A 22,741-nucleotide genomic window follows, 5' to 3' on the forward strand; every position below is an offset into this window, starting at 1 on the left:
CTTTATTACCAAGTATGCTTACACATACAAGGAATTTCACTTGGCTCCAGGAGCTTCCAGTGCAGAAGTACAGACATAGTGTAACAATAGTAATCGCGGTGGTTACGTTTCAAAACTGCGCTAAACTAAAAACCGCGATAAACGAGCGTCACCCCAAAAATGTACTGTATTAACATTTTACTTCATTTTATATATTTTTTATTAATACATTTTATTATTTCAACATAAAACTCCATAAAAACAATAAAAAACACACACGTTTATATGTGCGTGTATGTATGTATATATACATACAGTGAGGAAAATAAGTATTTGAACACCCTGCTATTTTGCAAGTTCTCCCACTTAGAAATCATGGAGGGGTCTGAAATTGTCATCGTAGGTGCATGTCCACTGGGAGAGACATAATCTAAAAAAAAAAAAAATCTAGAAATCACAATATATGATTTTTAAACTATTTATTTGTATGATACAGCTGCAAATAAGTATTTGAACACCTGTCTATCAGCTAGAATTCTGACCCTCAAAGACCTGTTAGTCTGCCTTTAAAATGTCCACCTCCACTACATTTATTATCCTAAATTAGATGCACCTGTTTGAGGTCGTTAGCTGCATAAAGACACCTGTCCACCCCATACAATCAGTAAGAATCCAACTACTAACATGGCCAAGACCAAAGAGCTGTCCAAAGACACTAGAGACAAAATTGTACACCTCCACAAGGCTGGAAAGGGCTACGGGGAAATTGCCAAGCAGCTTGGTGAAAAAAAGGTCCACTGTTGGAGCAATCATTAGAAAATGGAAGAAGCTAAACATGACTGTCAATCTCCATCAGACTGGGGCTCCATGCAAGATCTCACCTCGTGGGGTCTCAATGATCCTAAGGAAGGTGAGAAATCAGCCCAGAACTACACAGGAGGAGCTGGTCAATGACCTGAAAAGAGCTGGGACCACCGTTTCCAAGGTTACTGTTGGTAATACACTAAGACGTCATGGTTTAAAATCATGCATGGCACGGAAGGTTCCCCTGCTTAAACCAGCACATGTCCAGGCACGTCTTAAGTTTGCCAATGACCATTCGGATGATCCAGAGGAGTCATGGGAGAAAGTCATGTGGTCAGATGAGACCAAAATAGAACTTTTGGGTCATAATTCCACTAAACGTGTTTGGAGGAAGAAGAATGATGAGTACCATCCCAAGAACACCATCCCTACTGTGAAGCATGGGGGTGGTAGCATCATGCTTTGGGGGTGTTTTTCTGCACATGGGACAGGGCGACTGCACTGTATTAAGGAGAGGATGACCGGGGCCATGTATTGCGAGATTTTGGGGAACAACCTCCTTCCCTCAGTTAGAGCATTGAAGATGGGTCGAGGCTGGGTCTTCCAACATGACAATGACCTGAAGCACACAGCCAGGATAACCAAGGAGTGGCTCTGTAATAAGCATATCAAGGTTCTGGCATGGCCTAGCCAGTCTCCAGACCTAAACCCAATAGAGAATCTTTGGAGGGAGCTCGAACTCCGTGTTTCTCAGCGACAGGCCAGAAACCTGTGTGGAGAAGTGGGCCAAGATCCCTCCTGCAGTGTGTGCAAACCTGGTGAAAAACTACAGGAAACGTTTGACCTCTGTAACTGCAAACAAAGGCTACTGTACCAAATATTAACATTGACTTTCTCAGGTGTTCAAATACTTATTTGCAGCTGTATCATACAAATAAATAGTTAAAAAATCATATATTGTGATTTCTGGATTTTTTTTTTAGATTATGTCTCTCACAGTGGACATGCACCTACGATGACAATTTCAGACCCTCCATGATTTCTAAGTGGGAAAACTTGCAAAATAGCAGGGTGTTCAAATACTTATTTTCCTCACTGTGTATATATATATATAAAAACAACAAAGCGGCTAATTTATGGATTTTTCCCGGTTTCACAAACTACAAACCAAAAAGCTGAGCACCAAAACATTAGACCAATGAAATTGCGGAACGGGTTCAGGTGAACCAATAAAACTCTTTATAATAAATCAGATGCGCTCCCACTGAATCAGACCGCACCACATCATAAATATGGATGCGGTTCCTCTGACGTTTGACCTGCCGCTCACTCGGACTGTCTACAGGAAATGCGAATCATTCGTCACGCTGAAAACAACCGGGCATGAAAAAAACACACTTCACTTGTGTTCTGAGCTGCACGGAATCAGGAGAAAAGCTTCACCGATGGTGATTTTTAAACGCATGACAATGCCAAAAGATAAACTCTCGAGAAAAATAGTTGTGAAAGGAAGGAGGAAGAAAGTGACTTTCTTGGTAGACTACTGTTTAGATACAAGCCGTGTAACAGACACCGTCTTTCGTTAAAGCCTGTGTAAAGTTCATTAGTTTCAGTGTAGACACCTGCGACTTATAGACAGGTGCGGTGTATTTATGTTCAAAATAAAAATCTTTGTAAAATTCAGTGGGTGCGGCTTATATTTGGGTGTGCTTTATAATCCGGTGATTACGATGTGTGTGTGTGTGTGTGTGTGTGTGGTGTGTGGTGTGTGTGTGTGTACATAATTTAACTTTTTTCTTTTTTCACATCACAAACTCTGCAGATTTACAAAACAAAAAGGAATTTATTGAACTTGTACAGATTTTTTCCAAAGGATGTTTCAGGGCATGTATACAATACTGGTGGCTCAAAAAGAAAAGAAAAAGAAAATGAATCTTATAAGCAAAGTGGAATGTAGTATGTAACCAACAGACATAAATAAATTTATTTCAAGAGCTCACAAATTACAGATACAAAAGGGATAAAAAAAAAAAACAACAACAAAACAAAAAAACAGCACAGCCGTAGATTCTTACGTAACTAAAAAATCTATTTTACAATACTACGTCGTTTTAAAAAGGATGAGCTACTGTGAGGCATGATGATACAGTACGTAAGTGGGACCCGTAACACAAATGCTCTACTAGAGCGCCTCATCAGTCAGTGGTTTTAATTTGATTTACAACTTCAGCTTCTTCTTACGACCGCGGCCGTCTGAATTCCCATCCTGCTTACGTTTCTGCGCCTGCAACGGCAAAACATGTTTTTAAATGTCCTGTATAAGTGATACACGCTCCAATAAGTATATTCTGAAATACGTTTATACACGGTAAACTCACTGAGGAATTGCGAGGCCCCCGTTTCTTCTTCTCCGCCTTCTCCCGCTCTTCCAGCTCCATGTTCTCACGCTCGATTAGAGTGATCAGAGTGTTGCATCTCCTCTGTAACTCCTGGAATTGCACATGAACGCTTCAGCTTTAAACAGCACTTAGAACACAGTGCAAGTGTGTGGTTTAGAGGCACTAAAAACACCTTTAGGGAAACGTGTGAAATCACTCACCATAGCTGTGCGAGACTTCAGGAACCAGTCAAAGCGGAACTGGGGTGAGTTACGAATACACTGGCGCAGCTCATCGTAGACGCTCTCCTTGTCGAAGCCCAGCTTGTGTAGCATGCAGATGAGGAATCGGTCCTCCTCCTCTGTGTAGTTCTTCCCCTTGTTGGTTCCGTAAGAAATCCTTAGCTGGTGGAATGGTGCCTTGTAACGGCCGATCTGACCAAAATAATATTCATTAACAAAAATTAAACTGAAGGCATTTCCATTATATACATTATATAAAATATCTCAAGGAATGCATGAAGACCCCCATGTGCACACATGAGTTTTAACATATTTTGATTGGCCTGCTGTAGCGCTATAAACCCTATTGAACACCTTTGGGATGAACTGGAATGCTGACTGTACCCAAGAGATCCTTGAATCGAAATCGAAAATGTACAAAAGTAAAGCACATAAGCTCAGACCCTTACCTTTGAATCCAGTGCTTTCTTGATGCTGATCCTCCTCTGAATCCTGGCTTCACCTCTCTCTATCTGAGCCATGATCTTTTCAATATCCTGTAGCTCATTGCAGCGCTCCCAGAACACAGCTACACACACACACAAGTCATTTTTAACTTAGCAGTGATGCATATAATGGATACCGTTTAAACGTGTGGCAGATGAGAGCTACTCTACCGGAATATTCCATGACTTCTTCAGGTGTTTTGCCTTCGACTTCACGGGCAATGTTCTCAATATCGTCTCGTCCCCATTTCTCATTAGCCTTAATGAACTGGTTAAAATCACGCTTGTTCCAAATGGTAAAGCCCTATTTTTAAAAAAAAAGAAAAAGAATGGTTATTACAGCCTTATAAAGGGAAAAGAAATTACACCCAGATGTATCTACTTGCAGCAATCCTTTACAGCCAAATGGTAATTTCTATATAAAAATGACTGTCAACGGGGCAAATTGTTTTAATGCTTATATACACAATCGTTAAAAAAAAAAAAAAGTCCCTCCATCAATCCTATTTGATTTATTGAAAACGATTTAAATGTTTGGTTCTATAGAGCTTTTCACAATGGACATCGTCTCGAAGCAGCTTTACAGAATGTTAAGAATTGTAGAACAAAAAAAAATGTAAATAAGTGAACTGTGAAAAGTAACCTTATCTGGAAACAAAAAAAACAAAAACAAGATGTCAATCTACTAAATCCCAGACAAATTCAATTTAACATTTTACACTGAACATATTATACCCCCTATTGATTAAACAAACTTAATGGTGACATTTCAGCCATGTGTCAAAGATGTAAAGCAACTGGGACTCTTCTTCACATGCTCTGGAGCTGTTCAATCTTCAACGTTTTTTGGAAGTACATAATAGCAATAATTTAAAGTCGATATGCAAATAAGCATATCGACTTTGATCCAGCAAAAATGTATGTATACTTAAACTGGAAATCAGAAACTCGCCCAGAAAGATGACACTGGATTAACAAATTAATGTCCTATAGCCCCCTAAAAAAAAATATTATATTATGTACTGTATTTGGACCCTTTTTTTTTTTGGCCACTTTTAGACTAAACTGACTGATATTCACATATTTGCTCCTCAGTATTGTTTGTTTTCTCCTATTTCTTTCTCTTTTCTCTTGGTATTGCTTTTGGACTCCATTAGTAACCTTTACTTACATTTATCTATGTATTTTATACATTTGGTTATTATTATAATAGTTTTTTTTAGGATATCACAAATATACTGTGCGGGGGGGATTTTCCATAAGAGGGGGAAGAATTTAATGTTTTTAAAACATTAATGTGTTTGTATATTTTACTGTATATACCTAATAAGCATCTCTTTACAAAAAATAAAAACACCAAAAACAAGATTTCTATATGTAATCCAACATAGAAAGCAGTGTGCGTGTGTGGATCCACCTTTAGAAAAAATAACTTGAAGTAACAGCTTTTGTATGAGTTTAGGGGACTCATCTTTTTGGAGAAGTTTTGGCCCCTCTTCTTTACAGCATGACTTTGGTTTATTGAGGTTTTGTGTATGCAACGTTCTCGTAAAATCCCACTGAAGCAGAATTGAAAGGTGGGTGCACTTTCTTATTCTCGTGACTCTAGTTACGTATGTTTGTTTCATTTACAGTTTCGTCTGCATACACTGTTTTAATCACATTACCGTTACAAGTGTTGGAGATAATCCTTCTAATTCTAAGTATTAGTAAATATTATTGGTACATTTTGGAGGAAACTGAATCATTTCAGACTCGATGGCACGCATTGGTGATGAATTCATATTCTTAATTATGCCGTCTTGGTTTGTTCTATATTCTAAAAACGCATAAAGCTGACCTGTGACAAAAGGTTCTCCTTCTCCTCCAGCTCCTCTTCATTTAGAGGCTCTGCTTCATCGATCTTGGCCTGCTCCTCCTTCTGCACCTGAGCCGAGTTGGCCAGGTCAGGATTCCTCGGCACCTGGTAGATCGAGACCCATGAGCTATACAAACATGTCTGCCGCTTAGACTGTTCCTGTTACCTTACCATACCTACATACCATCCGAGAACCGCAGCCTAACAAATATTTACAGGGGTACAAATGAGAAACACGGCCAACACGCACCTTGTAGCCGATAGTTTTCCTGTAGTACAAGATCTCCTTTTCGAGCAGCTCAAACAGCCGAGGTGGGAAGAACTGGAAGTCTTGAACGTTGGGCTGTTTGGGAGGCCGAGGAGCCTGGAGAAGAACAGAGGAAATAAAAAAAATTCAGGATTTCTTTAATGAATAACTGAAGAATTATTTTTTCCACTGCTCTTCTGTGATAAAGCAAAAGCCCAGACGGTACCTTTGGCGCTTTAGGTTCACTAACACGCAGGGCCTCTCTGAAGTAGGCGTCGACAGCGTAGTTCGCTTTGCGCTCTCTTTTGGGTGGTTCAATCCAGTTAGTGATGACCTGAGAGATAAAAAAAAAAAATAACATTTAGATGAATACAAATAAGAATCTGTTCTTCTGGTTTCTAGCTTTAGGAAACATCACTAAGCAAGACTTTCACATCCGTCTGACTTCAAAAGATTCGAATATTTATATGATACAACATTGCAGGAGGTAAACCGTTACCTTTTTCTTCTCTCTGTAATCTTCGCCTTCGAAATTGTACACACTGTTTTCGGTGTCCATGGTGAAATTCTTCAGGGAGCCTTCACCAAGCGTGGACAACCTCTCTTTCATTTCCATCGTCTTAAAGAATAAGGAACAAGGATTTGAATTCAATTGTAAAATACGTTATACAATATAATTATATATATATATATATATATATATATATATATATATAAAAACTAAAACCCAAAACGAAACGTGCAAGAGATTTCCGTTGCATGCGTTTGTGTGTGTACCTTCTTTTCTCCTCTCTCCAAGATGACATCAATGTCTTCATCGGTAATTTCACTCTCCTTGGAAGCGAAGACGTGAGTGGCGCCGTGTCGAATGATGGACAGCATCTCGTCTTTGCCCAGCTTGTTCATGCTGGGATCAACCAATCTACCTAAAAGTCAGAAAACAGCGACCAAATAGTTAAAGAAAGGTTGATCAAGCGAGCCGGGAGAAAGAAAGAAAGAAAGAAAGAAAGAAAGAAAGAAAGAAAGAAAGAAAGAAAGAAAGAAAGAAAGAGAGAAAGAGAGAAAGAGAGAGAGAGAGATCGATCGATCGATATCGATCGATCGCAGGCTCCACTTGTCCCGTCAGGGCCTCACCTTGTTGGATGACGATGGAGTCTAGACGCAGTTTCATTTCGGCGCGTTCTACGATCCTCTCCTCTACGGTGTTCTCTGTAATAAAACGGAACACGCGCACTTGCTTCTTCTGACCGATTCTGTGAGCGCGGTCCTGTAAAAAAAATTTAAAATACAAATATTTAAGTCTTGAGTTTTCAAAACACGAGACTTGCTCATGAAGATAAAAAGAAACAACAAGCAGAAAGAAACAATGAATAATAATATGCACTAACCATGGCCTGCAGGTCCACTTGAGGATTCCAGTCTGAATCATAAATAATGACCACGTCAGCTGTAGCCAGGTTAATCCCCAGACCACCGGCTCTAGTGCTCAACATGAAGAGAAACTTGCAGCTGTTGGGCTCGTTAAAGACGTTGATGGAGATCTTAAGGGGGGAGGGAAAAAAATAAAATGTAAATAAATAAATAAAAAAATACACAGGGTGCAAAAATCACTCATTTGAAAATTAACACTTAGATTTTCGAAAGCCTCAAAACTTTTAAGAAACCTGAAACGAATTGAAAAGAACTGTTCAGGTTCGTTAGGTTTGTCAGCCTGCAGCAGGGTTTCGGCCTCCGGCGAATTAAATACGTCTTTTTCTTAAAGCTTCCCTTAAAGCTGGGCGTACCTGTCTCTCTTCATGAGGCGTCTGTCCATCCAGGCGGCAGTAACCATAGTTACGCCACATACAGTAATCTTCCAGAATGTCCAGCATCCTGGTCATCTGGCTGAAGATCAGCACACGAGAACCTTTAATCGTAGAGAGAAAGGCAGATTAGTCAAGTATGAAGAGTAAAAATCTGTAGTAGACCAATAACTTCATTTAAAAACTGCATTGTGAATTCACAAATGCATTCGATTACAGCAAGGGTGCGAATAATATTTTTTTTATAAATAATAAAATAGATTTGTATTTAGATATTTGTGTTTACATTTTGATGAATATATTCTGATTTTTTGTATGCAAATTCAGCAATTTACATGTTTCTAAAAAAGTTTCTTGTGTGTTTTGAGAGACCCATCCTATTTTTTCTTTCTTGATAATATCTCATTATCTCATTAAAATAATTGATAGCTGCAGCCCTAAATACATAAAACTAATATAATTGATGTATATTTATATCTATATTTATGTGGTGGTCTGGATTTTAAAATCTCACTTTACCTTGTTCCTTTAACTTAGGCAGCAGTTTATCGAGGACAGCCATTTTTCCGCTGTTGACGACGAGATGGAGGTCGGTGGTGTAAGGTGGACCGGGTTCTGCGCCGTCGAACAGGTACGGGTGATTACAGCACTTCCTCAGCTGCATCAGCACGTTCAGCAGACGCATCTTATCCATCTTCCCCGCCGAGTTCAAGATGTCGATGTCCTTCATTAGGATTTTGGTATACCTGTCAGGAAGGAGAGCGTATCTCGGGTAAGCAACGTCTGGATGTTTATTCCTTTGAGGGTCTCGACATTTCTGTAACGATGCCTGCATTACCATTCTCTCTGCATCTTGCTGAGCCCAACATACATCTTGACTTCTTTTTTAGGAAGCAGAGATTTTTCCACGTCAGCTTTGATACGCCTCAGCAGAAAAGGACGCAATACCTACACATTTGGAAACGGATACAGTTGGGTTTAAGGTGGTTTCCATTACAAATACACCATTATGCAGGACTCATACAGGTCATAGGGGGAAAAAAAACACTTACGGTGTGTAAACGCTCAACCAGTTTTTGGTCTCCGAGACAGTTATTTGTGTCAAACCAGGAATCAAAGTCCTACAGGATGGAAATAGGAAGAAAATGTAATAGAAATCTCTAACTCAATTCAGAATACTCTTGCTTGTACTATGACTATTGTACTATTATGACAACCTGTGATTTCATTACCGTCAGGGAAGAGAATTAAATATAAAGCTGTATAAATGTATAAAAAGGAATAAAACATTGGCACTTCAGTCACATTACATCAGTCATCACTTTCCTACATCACATGACCCGTTTTATATCAAAAGAGAAAGAAATTCTGCTCATTGGTTGTGTAATAACTAAAAGCTCTGTGGTACTGATCAGAAGGTTCGAGCTCTTCTGCTATTGACGGGCCCTTGTTGAAGGCCCTGACCCTCCAAAGCATCCAAAACATTGACAAGCTTGAAAGACTTGCGCTGTACTGTGATGTGTGTAACAAAAACACGCTTCTTGTATAATAATTCAGTGTTTCCACTGGTCTGAATGTATGAATGCAGTCGAGTGGCACTGAATTATAACGTTTAGGAAACGTACTGTGAAAGCTCAACATTGAGGGTTTTGTTAAGGAGGCTACCTCAGAGGAGTTGAAGACGTCAGGCAGGAGGAAGTTGAGCAGAGCCCACAGCTCGTGCAGGTTGTTCTGAAGTGGGGTTCCTGTGAGCAGCAGCCGGTTGGTGGTCTTGAACTCTCGCACGATTTCTGATAGCTGACAGACAGACAGACTTGTTTTCACAAACTGATTTTGCAGAACACTTAGATTAATGTGGCTGGGATGTTCATGGAGCAAGACTTACTAGTACAAAAAATAAATAGAATTTACAATATTGTACGTATTCAATCATATAAATGATGAATTCTTGAGGCGGACCTTAGATTTTTCATTCTTGATACGATGGGCCTCGTCGATCACCAGGTATCTCCAGTTAAACTTCTTAAAGACCGCCCTCTCGATGATGAGCATTTCATAAGAAGTGACGCACACGTCCCATTCTCCAGGCAACAGGGTGTCCCGGATGAACGCCGTCTGATCAACACACAGACGCACACAAAGAAATTGAGTGTTGTACATAAGCACATTACCATGGGGTCGGATTGCAGGGATGCGACTCGTGGCTCACCCTCTCTTCCCTGTCTCCTATCAGGCAAACAGCGCGGAGCGAAGGAACCCAGCGCTTAAACTCATTCATCCAGTTATAGAGTGTTGACTTGGGAACCAGAACCATATGAGGCCCGAGGATGTTCCTGTAGTGTTTCATGTAGCCCAGGAGAGAAATGGTCTGAAGAGTCTTACCGAGACCCTGAGGACAAAAAGGAGGGAAGAAAGATTACATTTGTTATGCTCGCGTACCGAACTTAAAGAGGGTTTCTACATGATCTCGTCATACCATTTCGTCGGCCAGGATGCCATTGATTCCGTTCTCATACAGCGAAATCAACCAGTTCAGTCCACGGACCTGATAATCTCGGAGTTTGCCCGTTTTCACATCTGTGTGGGGAAAAAAAAATCAATCACGTTAAAGACCGGAAAGTTTTCGAGCGAGACGATGGAAAATCTCTGACGTGAGCGCGAGGCGGCGTGAACTCACAGGACGGGGAGTCGTCAAAGCGTGTGCACACGTTGGCAGCTTTACTGCTCTCGCTGAGCAGCTCCTCGTCCTCCTCCTGCTCGGTGCGGCGGTGACGGTTGCTGTGGCGATCAAAGTGGTGTGTGAGCAAACCAAGATACACGCATCATAAATATTTTAACATCGAGGCACATCTGCCCTGCTTCAGCACATCAAGTCATCAAACTAAATCATCTCAACCACTGACCAACACATTGTGAGGTGTCCCTTTAAAACATGTATTAGAATGAGTGGTTGCAAAAATAAAACCTCACGTCCATTACGTAACACGCGATGAAGCATTATTAGCTGACTTTCTGCTGCAATTATCTCATGTATATATTGGGTTAAGGGCCTTGCTAAAGGGCCCAGGAGTGGCAGCTTTGTAGGGATGGGATTTGAACTTCCGACCTTCCAATCCAAAGACTAATGTCTCAACCACTTACTCAAGGAACTATTATAAATATTACTACTAATATCCCTGAGTCAAGGACTGAGATCACGATATCTGTGGAGCCCCAGTTTAATATAAACGGGAACAAGCAGCAGAACGAACAATGGGTGAAGAAGAACGACAGAGAGCAGGAGGGGAAAAAAATGAAAGGACGTACTCCCCGGCAGACAGCAGGTTCTGTTTCTCGTCCTTTTTAATGCGAGGGCGACCGGGCTTCATTTTCAGCGGAGAGGTCGGGGTCTTTTGGGCAGCGGGCTGAATGAAGTGAGCGAACACCTCCGTCTGCTTCAGCAGGTACTCGAATCTGTTGGTCCGGTCTGTTTTCTAAAAGGGAAACATTCGGTGGGTTTAGAGTCGGAAATCACCCTCCCTCTGGATTATCGTCTAGAAACCGAAAAGGAATAATTACCACTTTCTCTTCATAACACACCGACTGCTCCACCTTCGCCTTTTCAGCTGGAGGAGAGGACGACTGCTCACCTCCGTCCTGTGTGGCTTCTTCAGCACCTGGAGCAACATCCTTAAACACACACATACATGGAGCAGTTAAACAAAAGTGCACCGTCTTCCAAAACAATAATTAATGCTGCATGTTACTTGTGGCTGTTACCGCAGCATTATAAAACATGACGCGCTGCACTGTAGAGATGATGCACCAAGTAAGGATTATAATTAGTTTCTCGATTGTACACGTAAATAAAACGTCACCAGATCTTTTTACTTCACACACACAAAATATCCAGTCAAGCTACGGAGAAGGAAAAAATATGAACGCCGGCACGAACTGTGCGCTCGCAGGTTTGACATTAGTGATCATGACCTTCTCGAAACAGCAACAAACAGAACAACATTATGGATGTAAAACGGACAGTGCGATCAATTTTTATCATCCAATATACACATTTGTCAATCTAAACCTGATAAAGACTAACATGCATGTGAGCTGATTTACTGCAGATGCTGTTAAGAAGCTCCAAAGTTCCACGAAAACTGTTCAAGTTGATCAAATCACCACCAGAAATGTTTTAGGGACAAAATAAAGACTGTGCTTATCTACACTATATAGACTATATAAGTATTGAAACACCCACAAAATCTGAGGCAGACAATGCCCAGGGACTTTTGGCTGCACTGTATATAAATAAAAATGATATAAAATCAACTTGAAATGACAAAACGGTAACCGCACTGTGCGGTTTTTTTTTTTTTTTTTTAAATGATCACAAACTTTGGAAACTTTCTGCCATTTTCAATGGCCTGAATCTTCTCCTGTTTTCTCCCTGTTTCTCCGTTTTCCATTCTGCAGCGTCTTCTGTGTTCCCTGTCCAGAGCACTTCAGAGTTTAGCGGGTGGTGCGTCAGTAATAATGGTCCGTGGGAAACGCAGTGCTCCATGTTTAGTTAAAGGGACTAAACAAAGCATGAACTTTTGAGTTTAAATTAAACATTTATTGAACCACATAAGCATCTCCTGTACCAGAGAATACCTGTAACCTAGACAGCTACATTCCCGAATGGCTGATTATTAGCTTGGTGTGTTCTGGGCTTTAAGTTCTTATCACTGCATTTGAAGATTGAGTGAGTATGTTTTTATACCAGCTGTAGTTTAGGCCACATGTAGGCTCAGATACAAAAACCTGCTAACAGGTGCACTGATTGGAGAGGCTTGTTTCGTTTAGGACATTTTTAATTTAAGCAATTTTCTCCACCATGTCTTATTAATTAACTATTAGATTTTAGGAAATGGAGGCCAAAAAAATAATAATAAAAAGGCATATATGGTATCTCAAAAGTGATTACACCCCTTGCAGCAACCACTGTAGTATATCTTCTTGAGGGACAATACTATAGAATAATACATTTTGAATATATTTTAGGGTAAAAATAACAAACATGCAGCCTTTATTGTCTAAATAACTGGCAACAAAAGTGAGTACACCCTAAGTGATAACAGCTGTACATCATATAATCATGGAAAGCCACCTGTCCTATTTATCATGTTCATGTTTTTGTCTGCTTGACACGACCATACAAATTCTCTCATACTGACCACTGGATGTTCAACATGCACCTCATGGTAAATTCATTGTTGCTCCCCACAAAGATGCAGAGGCTATAAGAAGATCAGTATCGGCCTGAAACAGAGTTACTCTACAGTGCTCTTGGTCATACAGAGGTTTTCTAAGATGGGTTCCACTCGGAACAGACCTCGCAAGGGTCCATCAAAGTAGTTAGAGTCTTCGGGCTGTGTATCAGGTGCAGAAGCTGCTTCAAAAAACAGATGCATGAGTGCCGCAGCATTGCAGAAGCGGAAGGTCCCCTTGTTAGTTCTCAGACCGTATGCCGCACACTGCAACAAGTTGGTTTGCATTTCCGTCGTCCCAGAAGGAAGAATCTTCAGAAGCTGGCTCACAAAAAAGCCCACAAACAGTTTGCTGAAGAACAACCTGTCCAAGATCATGCATTACTGAAACCATGTCCTTTGGTCTGATGCGACTAAGATAAACTTGTCTGGATCAGATGGTGTCCAGCATGTGTGGTGATGCCCTGGTGAGGAGGACCAAGACAATTGTGTCTTAACAACAGTAAAGCATGGTGGTGGCAGCATCATGGTCTGAGGCTGCATGATTGCTGCTGGAACTGGGGAGATGCAGTTCATTGAGGGAAACATGGATTCCAACATGTTCTGTGTCATTCTGAAGCAGAACATGATGCCCTCCATTCAGAAACTGGGCCGAACTGAGGTTTTCCAACATAATAATGACCCCAAACACACCGACAAGATGACAACTGCCTTACTGAGGAAGCTCAAGGTGATGGAATGGCCAAGTATGTCTCCAGCACTAAACCCTATTGAGCACCTGTTGGGCTCCTCAAACGGAAAGTGGAGAAATGACACTTCTCCACTTTCCGTTTGAGGAGCCCAACATCCAGCAGCTCTGTGATGTCATTATGGAGGAGTGGAAGAGGATCCCAGCAACAACCTGTGCAGCTCTGGTGAATTTCATGCCCAAGAGGATTAGCGCAGTGGTGGATACCAATGGTGCTCACACCAAATATTTACACTTTGGACACAGATTTGACATGTTCACTAGGGTACGTTGAGTTATTTTCAGAGTGCCTGGATGGAAAGCTGTGGACAGTGTGTGTTTAACACATCGAAACATATCAGTGGATGTACAAAGAGAAGTCATGTTCCTTTCATTTTCACCACCAGCTTTGACACACAAAAGGCAGTCTAATATCGTGAACCTTTTTTTTCTTCTTTGAGATAAATATCGCGGTATAATCGGTAAATCAGGCTTCCTCTATTGATCAACGCGGCTAGCTCTTTAGCATGAGCAGGTGTTTGTTCATCATCTCTTTCTAATGGCGTGTGGTTTTTTTTCCGATACACGATTTATACAATAATCGCATTTTTTTATTACTGTGGAGATAAACAATTAACCGAATGCTCGCCAATACACGTACCGGAAGTAGTGTGACATATTTCCGTTTTTGTTTTCTTTCGATAAAACACACAAAAAAACGTTAAGATAGTAAAAATAAATAAATAACAGATCACCCTATTATTTACTGTTCGGATTAAATATAATCTAGAAAGTATTCATATATATGTAAATTAATAAATATAAAAGTGCGTGGCTAGCGAAGCTCGTGGCAGCTAGCTAAAGGAACAATACAAGGTAAAGCCGAAGAGCTAACATGCTAACACGCTAGCTGATTCATTTCGCCCAAAGTTACTACACCGTGCTGGGGTCCCAGACTTCCACACATCGGTGTTATACACAGTTATTTAGTAATGAAATGTACATTAATGTGTAATAAAACCCCGGTTTTATTGCGGCTGGTGGTGTTTCACCTGAACCAATACGGGCTGCTCAACTTCAGCTTCTTCTTCCCGCTGTTTGTCCACACTTCCCTCCGTCTCAGACATCCTTCGCTCTTCAATCTCCTTTAAAGCCAAGTCAGATATAAAACACAGGTTTTTATAATCCTCCCCAGATCCTTTTCTTTCTCCAAGCCGAATTTAATACAATATACAACGATATAAACAACAAAGCCACGCGTTCCGTCTCTCACTTCCCACCGGCTTTTTTTTTATTTTTTGTCGCCACCGTTTCCCGCACAAGCGGCCCAAATATCGCAAGATTTCAATGTCCTTCACTGCTGCCGCTGAAGTCTCGCGAGATGTCTCTGTACTCTCCCCAGTTTCGGTTAGTCAACTCCTTTGAATCGGTTCACCGCTCCAAAAGAGTCGACTCTTTCGAAACCCAAAGGGCCCCTTGTGTTCCTAAGTACAGTACTGTCAAAAACACTGATCAGGCAGTGAATAACACTGATGATCTCTTCTTAATTTTTCAAGGAGTAAGACAAAGTACATATGTGTGAATGAGAGGGATGGCAGTGGAGTGGTTTTGCTATCTAGCTTGAAGGACCATATAAGGGAGTTTCACTATCTGGTGTGTGCTGATCATGAGAATGTTCTCGCCCCAGTGTGTCAGTAAAACACGGTACAGGATGAATCAGTTGCTAGCTACTGTTTGGTAGGTTCTGTGATGTCGAATGACCATTGTTGAATGACAGGTTGTTCAATGTTAAATGCCCACTATTGAATGAAGACTGCTGCTCAGTGTTCTGACCTTTTATACTCTTGATGGAGAACGGTGGCGCACTGCGATGTCATAAGTAACTTGTCATGATTGGTAAAGTGTATGTTTGCCTTTAGTGGTGAAGCCTGGAAACACAATTGAATGGGAATCCTTTCTTCAGCTCCTCCCTTCTGGCAGGCGCTACAGAACTTTGTTCACTAAAACTGCCAGACACAGGAACTGTTTCTTTCCTCAAGCAATCACCCTGACTAACAACTTACCATAATTATATTCCCTGCTCATATCTATCCAAGTACCACACAGAACTGTCAGTCATCACATAATCTGTATATGTAACACACACACTATGGCTGCTATATATTGTACAAAGTTCTATAGTAAACTCACTATCATTCCTGGCACACAATACTGTCATTTGCACTCTCACACTTTATGTACATTACTGATCTTTATCCCTTTTTATTACCCACACTGTCTATACTGTCTCATATTGTCTGTATTGTCTTGTATAGTCTGCTTTTGTCTTGTCTTGTCTGTTTTGTCATGTATAGGTTTTATTTATGTCTGTGCTTTTGAGAGTCACAAACAGCTGGAACCAAATTCCTTGTGTGTGTCAAAACACTTGGCCAATAAACCTGATTCTGATTCTGATTACACTGCTGCCCCCAAATATGCATGGCATATTTGCCCCTAAATCCAAGTTAAAAGTCTGTAGGTTTGATCTTGGAATCGTCCTCATCAGCTATCTCTGGTAGATTAATGAAACGGGTAACTGTCTGTGTATAATCGACCCTTAACATTGACCTCTGCAGACCTTATTTGTCCATCGTTCCAGGGAATGTCCTTTACTCCCCCCGATCAACCAAAGGGCTCGTGGTAGCTGGGGATCAACCATCATAACAACAGACCCAACTGCAAGGGTTTTAATCTCTGCATGACATTTGAGTCATAGCTGGAGATTGGGTAAGTAGTGTCTCACAAACCTTGACTAGAAATGATCAGTGAGAACATGACTTTGTCTCCATCTACGTCGTCCTATGGATTCATCGGCAGGGTATATTACTTGAGGTAAAGAGCTGCCTGGCCGCCCCATGAGCAGAAGATTTGGGGTAATTGGGTCTAAATCTGCTACATTAGAGGAGACATAACCTGGAGGTTTGCTATTGAGAATTCCCCCTATCTCGATAAGTACTGTTTGAAGAACTTCTACTACTGTAAGGAGGGCATTTTTAAGAGATCGGATCTCCCTTTCCCAGCTGCCACCAAAGTGAGGGGCATTAGGCGGGTTGAACCGAATTTCAATCTTTTGTTTGGCGAAATGCTGTTGAAGTTCCTGTCTGCAATTCCTTAAGGCATCTCTTAACTCTCTCTTCACCCTGGAAGTTAGTGCCTTGGTCAGATATCAGTTCAGAGGAGGTGCCTCTGCGTGCTATTAATCTTCTCAGAGCCATGAGGAAGGAATCAGTGTCTATAGCTGTGAGAAGCTCAATGTGTACTCGAGTTGTGAGACACTTGAAGATTATTACCCATCTTTTCTCCAGGCATCTGCCTATTTTGATTTGGAAAGGCCCAAAACAATCCAGTACTGTAAAAGGGTGGTTCGTGGAGTCTCAAGCGTACTGGAGGAAGATCAGCCATTTTAGGGGTCTCAGGTTTAGCCTTCCACTTACGACATTCCATGCAGTTATGTTGAGATTTTCGAAAAGCTTCACGACCTCTTGGTATCCAGACACTCCTCATTTCAGCAAATACTCGTTCCAGTCCTGGGTGACTTCAGCTTACTATCATAGTCCTGAATAAGTAGTTTGGTGGCTGGATGATGAGGGTCCAGGATAATGGGGTGAACTGTCTGGAGTTCCAGGCCTTTGGCACGATGTAGACGTCCTCCGACCTGTATAAGCTGACTGGCTTTGTCAAACTCTGGGGCTAAAGTGTGTAATCTACTTGTAGTGAATACTGGTTTACCAGACTTTAATTGTTCGTATTCCTCTGGAAAGCTGTCTTGTTGGATGTTACGGAAGAGAAGATGTTCTGCTGTCACATAATCCTTAGCTGTAGGTAAACTAGATTGATTTAAATCACTTTGACAGTATTGAACTGTGGCTTCAACAAGGCCATTCCAAGAACTGTACTCACTGGGATCTAAGGAATTTTATGTTTGTGTGACACCGCAGAATACACTGGTTCTCCTTTCCACTTTATCTTCAGGGGTTTTAAGGGATGGCAGAATTGGCCACTTTGATTCAGTTTGAAGTAAGAATGGTGGGTCTTGACTCCACCTGTTTGGTGTAACAAGCTCTAGTTTCCTAATCTCTTCATTATATGCAATGTATATATGAGTCCTTAGAGGTACAGAGTTGTGGCTTATTAGCTTTCCTTAAAAGGGGAGTTGCGTAGCGATTCACTCCATCTACTATCACCCTGGTCGTTCTGGTTTGTGGTAAATCCATTGCCACTTGATCCTGCTTTGATCGTGGAACTAATTTCTCATTCCTGTGTGAAATAGTATCACCATGCCAAAGTCTTTCCACGTTCCAGGACAGTTCCTCCATTTGATGGGTTAAGGAGATATGTAAACATTGCTGAGGCTGTAGCTGTTGCTGCAGAAAGCTTGTTGGGCCTTGTAATGCCCAGTCTAGTCTAGTTCTGATTGCTACTGGACCTCCAGGGGGCCCAAGGCATACAGGCTCAATAGGTGTTATAAGGTGTGGATGGTCTGCTCCTATCAAAAGGAAAGGTTGTATTTTATCAATGGGCTGTAAAGGAATGTCCTCTACAGGTGTTGGTATCTCTGCTTGAGTGTTGCAAAGGGGTACTGGAAACTGCTGCCCCATTGAGTTTCTTGACATCTTGTTGAATAGTTCTTAATGTTAAATCTTCCTTCTGTCATTGTAGCCCTAGTTTCTTAACTGCAGGTGGGAGTAGCATAGTCCTTTCGGATCCGCCATCGAGTACTGCATAGGTGTTCAGGGATCGATTGTTGTGTTGTAATACAACAGGGATCACTTTCAGCAGAACACTCTTGGAACCTTTTGGCCTGTCTAGATACAGGGTTTTGCTCATGGAACTCACTAGACAGGTACTCTCCTTTTGAGGTCGGCTATTAACCTTATAAAGGATTTGAAGATGTTTCCCACTGCACATATGACAGTGCTTCTTTGGGGTACAATCTTTAGCTAAGTGTGATCGTCCACATTTCCAACAACGCTTGTTGTCCTTGATACATTTGATCATCTGATCTGTACTAAACGCCTGGAACGTGGTACACGGGATTGAGTCATGTTCGGTACTGTCGCAGTATGGGCACAGAAATCTGCTCTGTTCAGATCCCCGTGCTGGCTCAGACTGATGCAAGGGCATTAGCACCTGAGTAACTGCTTCGGGGGGGTCGTACAGCTCCATGCAGAACAGAAGCAAGTTTATGCTTTGCCACTGGGCCTGGTTTTGGCCGCAACATCCTACTTCTCTGATTCAAGCTCTTAGAGTCTTGACAACGGGAAGCCACTCTGCCACATCCGGTAGAGTATAGGAATTCTGACAAGGCAAGTGTCGTCTGAATAAGGCACACAAATTCAAGGGTAATTTGGTGAGTCAATGTGCTACATGTGAGCCGCACCGTACTATATGTGAGCCGCACCGTAGTTCTGCATCTCCCTTAGGATCTAATGACTTCAAGAGACCCATGAGAGCTTGAATTTGGAGGGCGAACAGATCGAAACTGGCTACATCTCCAGGCTGTATATTATGGGCATCCATGAGTTCTGCTATCTTAGTTAGGGCTAACTGATAAGGTAGTCCGTATCTGTCAGTAAGCGTAGTCATAGTGTCCGTGTATGGCCAAGAGGAATTTAGGAATGAGTCTGATATTAGGCAAGCCTCTGGAAACTTGAGGTGTCCTAGGAGAACCTGATACTTGAAAAGCTCAGCTGCATCGGCAGGAAGAATGTTATCAAGGGCTAACTTTAAATGAGTGAACTCGCTAGGGTTCTGGTAAAATTTGGAATTGTTGGATGCGGACCCTTATAGGAAGTGTCCGGAGATAAAGTACTCTGAAGCCGCCCCATCAGGGAAGGATATTGTAGATGATGATTAATATGAACAGATCCTCCAGCACTGCTCGACTGGTACCACCTTCTCTCAGAATAGGAGGTAAGTATATTTCAAGGCTCTTCTCTGTTCTGGCACTGAGGTGGTGGAATGAACTTCCCCTAGATGTCCGTACAGCAGAGTCCCTGACTATCTTCAAGCGACGACTGAAGACCTACCTCTTCCTGAAATACTTAAATTAGCACTTTCCAAGTTTGTAGAATTCAAGGGTTATATTTATATTAAGTTTGCAATCTAGCATACCAGTGTAGATTTATTCATTACTAGAGACTCAAAGCACTTTTGTACGTCACTCTGGATAAGGGCGTCTGCTAAATGCCGCAAATGTAAATGTAAATGATATAGAACAATAGCAGTATTTATCCGCCACACCTTAAAGGCCGGTCCGTAAAAAATATTGTCCGACATTAAACCAGTCCGTGGCACAAAAAAAGTTGGGGACCGCTGGTTTAGAGACAGTGGCATTGAGTAAAAGTCAGATGGAGGTGGAGATGGAGGTAGCAGAGCTGAGGATGTTTAGGTTTTCTTCGGGAGTGACGATGATGGACAGGATTAGAAATGAGTTTATTAATGGGACAGCGCATGTAGAACATTTTGAAGACAAGGTGAGGGAGGTGAGTTTGAGATTGGTTTGGACATGCGCAGAGGAGGGACATGGGGTATATCAGTGTGAGAATGCTGAGGATGGAGCCACCAGGAAGGAGGAAAAGAGGAAGGCCAAGGAGAAGGTTTATGGATGTGGTGAGGGAAGACGTGCAGGTAGTTGGTTTGAAAGAGGCAGATGTAGAGGACAGAGTAGTATGGAGACGGATGATCCGCTGTGGTGACCCCTAATGGGAGCAACTGAAAAAAGAAGACAGAACACCTTTCAAGAACAAAAAATATTGTGCTCAAGTGTGCTAATTCTAATCACACATTAAGTACTGCTTCCTATATACTGACTTGACTGTGTACCAGAAAATATATATTTCATGACAGAAACACACATTAATGGACAGGTTAAAAGGTTAAATGCTTCAAAAGCTGTGTCCAAGTGTACCAAGACAAACTGATAATGATTTGCAGGCAAACGGTGGTCACACCAAATATTGATTTAGTTTTAATTTATTTTTCTGTTCATTTACTTTCCATGTACTTTCCTATTAACACTTCTAGTTGTAAAAGCATTTATTTGACAAATGAATACCACAGAGAACCTGTTTTGTGAAGCTATATGGTACAACTTTAATTAAATACTTAAACATTTATTTATAAATAAATATCATTATTAATATTAGCAGTGTAATGGAAAAATTACTGTCTAATGTAATATAAAATATAAAACACAGTACAATATGCACATTTGCGTACAGATCATTTATTTGTTCAATAACTATAAACTTCCTAAGTAAGGATTTCAATAAAGAAACACACACATTTTTTTTATTATTATTCTTTTTTTAATGCTTAAAAATATTCCTAAACAAAAAAACTGGCAAAATTTGAGAAAGCCCTACAAGGTCCTGGTTTATAGCCGGTCGCAGGATGATGACGCAAATGTTCATCAGCTGATTGTCGCACTGAAGTATAATCAAAACACTGCGTTAAGGATTAAATCGGATTAAATTTATTAATGAAGCATCTCGTTAGAGTTCGTTCAGGAATCGTGTAAAATGACAATCGGTAAGTCTATTTTTTTTATGTTAATTCGGTTTTTATTTATACCAGAAACTAAACATTGAAACGGCCAAAATTTTGTTAAGTCAGTGTAGTCCCCTGGCCTGCCTACAGAGTTGTTTAGTTCCTACCCGTTTTTCTCGTTGTGCTTTGCGATTGGCTAATTTGAACAAACTTCAGGCTTACTGATTGGTGTCTTGAATCACTGGCCAATTCAGGCGCAGGATGTTGGTTTGCCGTAAAGCGGGTAGTAAAATTTCGATGTCTGTTTAAAAAGACATTGGTATTGGGGGCTTTGTTGGGTTTTTTTCCTAATCAAATCTGATTAGTTGATTTATATAAATTAGATTCACAAAGGGTAAATATTTACCAATATTTATTAATACAATATCCTAATTATTTTTCGTGTCTAATACTTTTAAGGGAATTGATCGTGTTTCATCATAGAAAGCTCTACAAGATGCTAAGCTAAGTTGCTAATAATTGTAGCTTTGCTGCATGATCATTATCAATACACAAATATGTTTCTCGTTTTTTTTTTATTATTAATATTTAATTAGAAAAAATATTGAAACCCCATTTTTTAATTGCTTTTTATTATTTACTGAATTAATGTATATATTTATATGATGCTCAGTCATTTAGATTAGAAAATGCCTTTTTTATTTTTTTTTTCTGCATGAAATATTAAAAGCACTTCATGATATAATATTTTATTACATCTTTCTAAAATGGAAATATGTTTAGTCTGATCAGATTCTGTCTCTGTTGTTTCATTCATATTTTTTACTTTGGATTAGACTTTTTCTCAGTTCTTCTCAGGTGATTGCCTCGGATCTTCTCAAATGATTGTTTATGATCTTCTCAAAAGATCTTCTTAAAATTATTGTTTATGATCTTCTCAAATGGTCGTCTAGGATCTTTTCAAATGATTGATCGTCTCAAACGATCGTCTCAGATCTTCTTAGATAATGATCTAAGATCTTCTTTAATCTCATTGTGATTCTGAGGGAAGTGGCAGCTTAGTGGTTAAGACGTTGTTCTTTATGTGGAAGGTTGTAAGTTCAAATCCCATCCCCACCGAGCTGCCACTGCTTTGCCCTTGAGCAAGACCCTTAACTCATTATATAGATGAGATCATTTAAACCTGTTTTGGATAAAGGTGTAAATGTAACATGGATGTTGAAGAGAAAAAAAATAAATAAATAAGATATTGAAATATTCACTCCTTTGGGCAGTGTGTGTGTGTGTGTGTGTGTGTGTGTGTGTGTGTGTGTGTGTGTGTGTGTGTGTGTGTTTGTTGCCCATCCCAAATTTCTTTGGAGAACTATTCCTACCTCTGGGCCTTAATCAAGGCCCTTATCCCTCAACTGTTTAGTTGCACAAATGAGATAAATGAGATAAGATATGAGATAATGCCAA

At 40.7% G+C, this 22,741-nt stretch overlaps 2 protein-coding genes across 3 annotated transcripts in view; one reads left to right on the forward strand and one right to left on the reverse strand.

Annotated features, from left to right (window-relative positions):
* Nucleotides 1-2,606: 2,606 nt before the first annotated feature.
* smarca5 (SNF2 related chromatin remodeling ATPase 5) lies at nucleotides 2,607-15,173 on the reverse strand. The gene is made up of 24 exons (XM_083540604.1): nucleotides 14,806-15,173; nucleotides 11,354-11,464; nucleotides 11,102-11,268; nucleotides 10,473-10,573; nucleotides 10,272-10,372; nucleotides 10,005-10,184; nucleotides 9,755-9,910; nucleotides 9,461-9,592; nucleotides 8,848-8,916; nucleotides 8,634-8,743; nucleotides 8,315-8,541; nucleotides 7,778-7,899; nucleotides 7,382-7,534; nucleotides 7,128-7,260; nucleotides 6,771-6,919; nucleotides 6,493-6,612; nucleotides 6,220-6,327; nucleotides 5,997-6,110; nucleotides 5,729-5,851; nucleotides 4,060-4,192; nucleotides 3,853-3,971; nucleotides 3,383-3,595; nucleotides 3,162-3,272; nucleotides 2,607-3,067 (listed from the first exon to the last, which is right to left on the reverse strand). Exons 1-24 carry the CDS (start codon nucleotides 14,878-14,880, stop codon nucleotides 3,002-3,004), a joined length of 3,093 nt encoding a protein of 1,030 aa, XP_083396730.1. The 5' UTR covers nucleotides 14,881-15,173; the 3' UTR covers nucleotides 2,607-3,001.
* Nucleotides 15,174-21,179: 6,006 nt separating this feature from the next.
* usp38 (ubiquitin specific peptidase 38) overlaps nucleotides 21,180-22,741 on the forward strand; it is a 16,953-nt gene continuing 15,391 nt past the window's right edge. Inside the window, exon 1 of one of the 2 annotated variants that reach the window (XM_083538620.1) lies at nucleotides 21,180-21,325. The gene's annotated coding sequence lies outside the window, so the exon portion shown is untranslated. The remainder of the gene's footprint in view (nucleotides 21,326-22,741) is intronic. The other variant, XM_083538619.1, reaches the window with a different exon arrangement.

This window comes from Silurus aristotelis (genome assembly GCF_946808225.1).
Source record: "Silurus aristotelis genome assembly, chromosome: 4".
NCBI classification, from domain to species: Eukaryota; Metazoa; Chordata; class Actinopteri; order Siluriformes; family Siluridae; genus Silurus; species Silurus aristotelis.

Bases quoted from the DNA above. Each gene is read 5' to 3' on its own strand.
- smarca5 (XM_083540604.1), bottom strand. From the start codon at position 14,880: ATGTCTGAGACGGAGGGAAGTGTGGACAAACAGCGGGAAGAAGAAGCT. The intron at 8,917-9,460 runs GTAGCCTCCTTA...TCCATCCTGTAG, and splicing joins ACGTCTTCAACTCCTCTGAG to GACTTTGATTCCTGGTTTGA. The intron at 3,596-3,852 runs GTAAGGGTCTGA...TATTTTGGTCAG, and splicing joins AGAAAGCACTGGATTCAAAG to ATCGGCCGTTACAAGGCACC.